The 5,670-nt window shown below is 45.9% G+C and overlaps 1 protein-coding gene across 1 annotated transcript; it reads right to left on the bottom strand.

Moving 5' to 3' along the window:
- Window positions 1-531: 531 nt before the first annotated feature.
- Window positions 532-5,167, bottom strand: LOC140719598 (uncharacterized). Its single transcript, XM_073034302.1, has 2 exons — window positions 4,468-5,167; window positions 532-690 (listed from the first exon to the last, which is right to left on the bottom strand). The coding sequence occupies exons 1-2, from the start codon at window positions 5,026-5,028 to the stop codon at window positions 532-534; spliced, it is 720 nt and encodes a 239-aa protein (XP_072890403.1). The 5' UTR covers window positions 5,029-5,167.
- Between the last annotated feature and the right edge of the window lie 503 nt (window positions 5,168-5,670).

Raw genomic sequence — 5,670 nt, 5'->3', positions numbered from 1 at the left:
CACCGTACATTCCTGCTCGCAGCATCCTGTCCGCCACCGTTATCTCGTACTAAACAAAGGCTGAGTGTAATACATGGGATACATCGCAGCTAATAGTGTTGCAAAACAAACAGGTGTACTGTAAGTGCCATAATATGCAGCTAAGAGAGTACAAAGTATCTAGTGAAAACAACACATAACAAAATGTGCCTAGTAAAATAATACATATTAATATTCGGTACCTAGAAGTGATTACATAGTATAGTAAATAGCTAATACATAGTGATTATAGTTCAGGTATATATAATGATTATATCAGGTAAATTTCTCAATATAATCCCCCCTTTGAGACCCACAGGGTCTCACACAGAAAGAGAACACTCAGAGGCCGTGCACCAAAGCCAAAATAAAGTCCAGAATTTTAATCCCAAATTTGGGTCAGCTACAATTTCCATACTCGGAGCTCAAAATGATCTCTCTCTGTTATCCTAGGCTGTTGAGCCCTCAGCCCTGTCCCTCCGTAGCTGAGACAGGAAAAAAGACTCAGACACCTTACAGACTAGTGTCCACATTATTAACACCTTCCAGTCCGCTTGATGCATCGTGCAGACTGTAACAGTACATCATCGGCTTTTCTCCTTGTCTAGGGTCAGATTCAACAATTTCCAGGAGCATCGGGAATTGTTTTGCTGTCGCACGCATTATCAAAGTCTTGAGACACGGAAAAAAACAGCACAGAATAAATGCACAACTTATCAGCACAATGCCTGCAGTCATTGCCAATTTAATCAGCCACGCACCCCATCCCCCTAGTTTGCTTTCTAACCAGTCAAACCACCAATGCCCAAATCCTGCATTCTGTTTGACCTCCTTCCGCAGATCCTTTAATTTATTCATTGCTCTGGTGAAAGACCCTTCTGGGCTAGTATTGTTCGGTATGAAAGTGCAGCATTGATCTCCAAACATCACACACACACCCCCTTTTTCTGCCAAAAGCCAATCCAGTACCTGTCTGTTTTGCCACGCCATCCTGCTAGTTGCATCCAGCTGTTGCCCTAAGGCCTCCAGCGCATCGTCAGTGTAGTTGATGAATCTCTGTTGATTGTAGTATATATAATTTATCCATTCAACATTTTTGCTTACCCCTATCACAGGTATGATAGCTTCCCAGTGAGCATCTCATGCGGTGTCAGGCATGTCACTCGATTAGTTTGCATGCGGTAACTCATCAATGCTAACGGTAAAACATCGACCCAATTAAGCTTAGTGTCTGAACAAATTTTGTTTAGCTTGGCCTTCAGAGTGCCATTGATTCTTTCCACCATGCCCTGTGACTGTGGGTGGTACACACATCCAAACCTTTGTTTTATTCTCAGTACTTGTAATACCAATTTGACCACCTTTTGGATGAAGGCCGAACCGCTGTCCGAGCTAATCTCCGAAGGTATTCCAAACCTTGGGATCACTTCATTTGTCAGGAACCTTACCACTGTTCCTGCCCCTTGATCCTTCAAGGGTATTGCCTCTACCCATCTGCTGAACCTGTCAATTACCACCAGAATGTATCTTTTTCCTCTTACCGTCTTTATCATATCTACGTAGTCGATCACCAGATGTCGAAATGGTCCTTCAGGCACGGGTATGTGACCTGTTGGGGTTGCAATCCCCCTTCGAACATTATTCTGTGCACAAACCTCACACTGTGCTAAAATATAGTCTACCGAAGCCTGTAAGTAAGGCGACCAGAAACCATCCTTTTTTATTTTCCTTATTACTTCCCCCCTTGCACAATGGTCCACTCCATGTGCTTCTGAAATTAGGATAGTCAACAAAGGAGTAGGAGCTACCCACAAACCATCCTCTGTGCTCCACAGGCCTTCTAAGTTCTGCTTGGCACCCCCGTCGCCTCCACATTGTCTGTTCTGCCAACGTTGCCCTACCTTGCATTTCAACCAGGTCCTCTATCATGGGTTCCGGCTCTAGGCTTACCTGGGGTGCAATAATAACTGATGTACACCCAGACGCTTTCCTGGCTGCTTTGCTTTTCCTGTGCCTGTCTCTTGTGTTAGAACCGCTGTGACATAACCCTCCTGTCGGTTGGATACATACAATTGAAAAACCTTCTCGTAGTCAGGCAAAGCTGGTGCTGACTGCAATTCCTGCTTAATAGTATTGAAAGCTATCTCCGCCTCTCCATTCCACTGTAAGCCGTTCTTCAAATTTGTATGTCCTGCTTCTTTCATTATCTTTCTCAAAGGTGCCACAATCTCAGCATATTCTCCTATCCAATCTGAGCTATATCCTGTCATTCCCAGAAACGTCATCATCTGCCCTACTGTTTGGGGCTTTGGAGCCTTCGTTATCGCCTCAATCTGACTCGGCGCTACTGCCTTTATGCCTTTAGATACCATCCTTCCTAAATATTCCACCTGCTGCTTACAAAATTGCAGCTTTTTCTTAGATACTTTATGCCCTCCATACGCCAGTTTCTCTAAAAGTATCACAGTATCCCGTTCACACTGCTCTTCACTTTCAGAGCAAATCAACAAATTATCCACATACTGTATCAGTGTACTTTCCAATGAAATGCCATCCAAATCTTCCTTCAATACTTGGTTAAAAACATGTGGTGAATGCTTAAATCCTTGTGGCATTCTAGTGTAGGTGTACTGGTTGCCTCTGTATGTAAATGCAAACAAATACTGACACTGTTCGGCTAGGGGAATGCTGAAGAAAGCCAAACACAAATCAATTACTGAAAAGTAGCTTGCTTCTGGCAGGATATTAGTCAGCAGTGTGTGTGGATTCGGGACCACTGCTGCCAAATCCTCCACTACCTCATTCACTGCTCGTAAGTCATGCACCAGTCTCCATTTAGACCTGTCCGCTTTAGGGACAGGCAACAGCGGAGTATTGCAGGGGCTGTTTACTCTCTTAAGCACTCCTGCCGCTAACAGTCCCTGTATTGTCGGTGCTATACCTTCCTCTGCTTCCGGTCTTAAGGGATATTGTGGTCTCCTAGGTGGAACTGCTCCTTTCTTTAACCTTACCTCCACCGGACTGGCTGTTTCTATTTTCCCCACGTCCGTGTCATGTTGCGACCACAGAACAGATGGCAACTTGTCCAATATTTTATTTTTCTGCCGACCCCTTGCCTGCCCCAACAACGGCATGTGTGGCTGAGGAGTTACTTCAACTTCCTTCATAGTTCCTGTCACATCTATGTTTACCCCTATTTTAATGTAGTTGTTGTCTCCGGATATCCATACCTCAGGCATAACCTTTCTCCAAACCGTTACGGTGCTTACCTGCTTTACCAGCGGTCCTAAGTCTTTAGACTGGTATCCCTCATTTACCAGCAAGGTTATGTGGGGTACAGCTTCCGGTATCCTGTACCATTCCTTCAAGAAGGTATTCCACCTGACTTGCAGGGCTGCCCCCTGCTTCCCAATTACTATGGCTTCCCCTTTTAGGTGTTGTTGAATATCTGTCCTCATGTTCCATCTCCTCTCTACCTCCTTATTCTGAGCCTCATCGAAAATTACAGTACAATGTAACTCAGATTTGGGTGCTACAGCCTCAGGTAATATGGCCTGCACGCCCTGTTTCCACTTTTCCCAGGTATCCCAGATCTGATCTTCTATGTCCCCTATCCAAAAAACATTGGCTCTCTTATCTTCTCGCACTATCAATTGAGCCCCTGCTCTTTCCACACTTAACCCATTTCTGGTGCATTCTAATTTTAATTCCAGTTTCAATAAAGCGTCTCTGCCTAACAAATTAATCGGAGTTCCTTTAGATACTAGTACTGGTAAGACAATTCCTTTATTTCCCATTTTCAAATGCACTGGAGCCGTGCACTGTGTCAACTGTGTTTTCCCCGAGAACCCTACCGTCTTTAGAAACTTTCCTGACATGGGAAGGTGAAGGGCATACTGTGGCTGTACACAAGTGTACGTGGCTCCAGTATCTATCATCATTGGTGTCAGTTGCCCTTCTAACATAACCTGAACCATAGGTTCCTCCTCTGCCTCCCTCGTTATCATTGGGTAATGTCCCTTCCCACTCGAGTTCTCGGGGCACCCCTAATACCTTGCATAGGGGTTTACAGGTCCGCTCGGATCCCCAGGAGCCGGCATGTAGCCAAACTGTGGCTCCCTTGCCATTGGCTCCTGCTGATATGAGACAGGCCATGGTTTAAATGGGCAGTCTTTCTTCATGTGTCCAGGCTGGCTGCATCCCCAGCACAATCTTTCTGCCTCTCTTTTCCCCCTGTCTCCTCTCTAATCCTCTCTGCCCATAACTCCTCTGCCCCCCTCCTTGGGAGTTCCAGTCCTGTCTGGGCTGTTGCTTAATTCTACTCTGTCCCCAATAGGGCATCTGTGGAAATGTTCTGCCGGAGACATTCATTATTGGCATGGGGTTTTCTGGCCCTTGACTGAAAGAATGACCGGTTCCTCCATCTAATGGTGTAATGGCTGTACTCACACTAGTGATGGCTGGCAGCATCTTCTTGCTTTTGTCTTTGTCCTTCTTTTTCAGTTCTTCGAGCTGCATTTGCAATAGCTTTCGCTGCACCTCTTCTTGCTGCTCAGCCAGCTTTCGATTGTCTCTCCGATATTTCTCCACTGCGTGGACTACGTGATCACTGAATGCTTGTGGGGTCAGTGATGACAGCCCAACCACCTCCTCCAATTTAGACTTGACCTGCGGAGGCATTGCATCCAAAATGCTCTGTCGGAACAGTGAGTTCACAAACAAGTTATTTTCCACCTCTTGCTCAGTCTCCAGTCTCCACTTTTTCAACTGGTTTTCTACATAGGCTGCTGGGTTTTCAGTGTCTCCCAGTAGTTCCCCCTTTAAGGCTTTGGGGTCTACTCTGGGTGGATAAAGCTTCCTGAGGGCCTGCCATACCCTCTGTCTCACTGGATCAAAATTGGCCCCATCAGTCTGTGGACTGTCCACATTCTGTAAGCCAGCCATCTCCATCAGTTCTTTCAACTTGGAAGTTCCCATCAATCTTATCAGCAGGGCCTTCAAATCTCCCATAGCCAACAATCGTCCCGTTGTTTCCTCCTCAAAGGCTCTAATCCACTTTCCTGCCCCCTCGTGCAGACTAGGCAGAGTATTTTTCAGCCCTTCCAGGTCCTGGGATCCCCAAGGGATATACTGTACTTGTCCTGATCCCTTTACCAGGAGTGGCAGCATTTCCTTCTCCCCGTTCCATGAAATCAAGCTTCCTTCCTCACTTGGTTCTTTATCTATTGCTGGCCCTCATACCTTCCTGGGGTATACCTTCTTCCTTGCTCCTTCTCCACTCTAGTCCCCTCTTCCATCTCCAATATCTGCTTCTCCGTCCTCTCTCGTATTTCCTCCAAACTCTCGTCTCCTACCTTCCTCCAACTTCCTCTTAACTCACTCCATTCTTGCTGTCTAGATGATTCCCGTTCTCTTCTAGTCTGTCTGTCTCTACAGTATAACCGATACTCCTCATAATCCCTCTTCCCTCTCAGCTGCTGTAGCCTTTCCACTTCTCTTTCCATCTCCCTTCTTTCCTGTTCTATCTTTATCTTTTCTCCCTCTATCTCGTTCTATATCGCCGCTTTTTTCCTTCTCGTATTGTTTTTTTCCTCCTCATTATCCCAAACTTGGACTTCTCCCTGCATGTTTACTGTTCCCGTCAGCGGGGGG

This window comes from Hemitrygon akajei, chromosome 32, assembly GCF_048418815.1.
Source record: "Hemitrygon akajei chromosome 32, sHemAka1.3, whole genome shotgun sequence".
Classification (NCBI taxonomy): Eukaryota; Metazoa; Chordata; class Chondrichthyes; order Myliobatiformes; family Dasyatidae; genus Hemitrygon; species Hemitrygon akajei.
The sequence above is the reverse complement of the archived record's forward strand: the minus strand, read 5'-3'. Positions and strand labels throughout refer to the sequence as shown.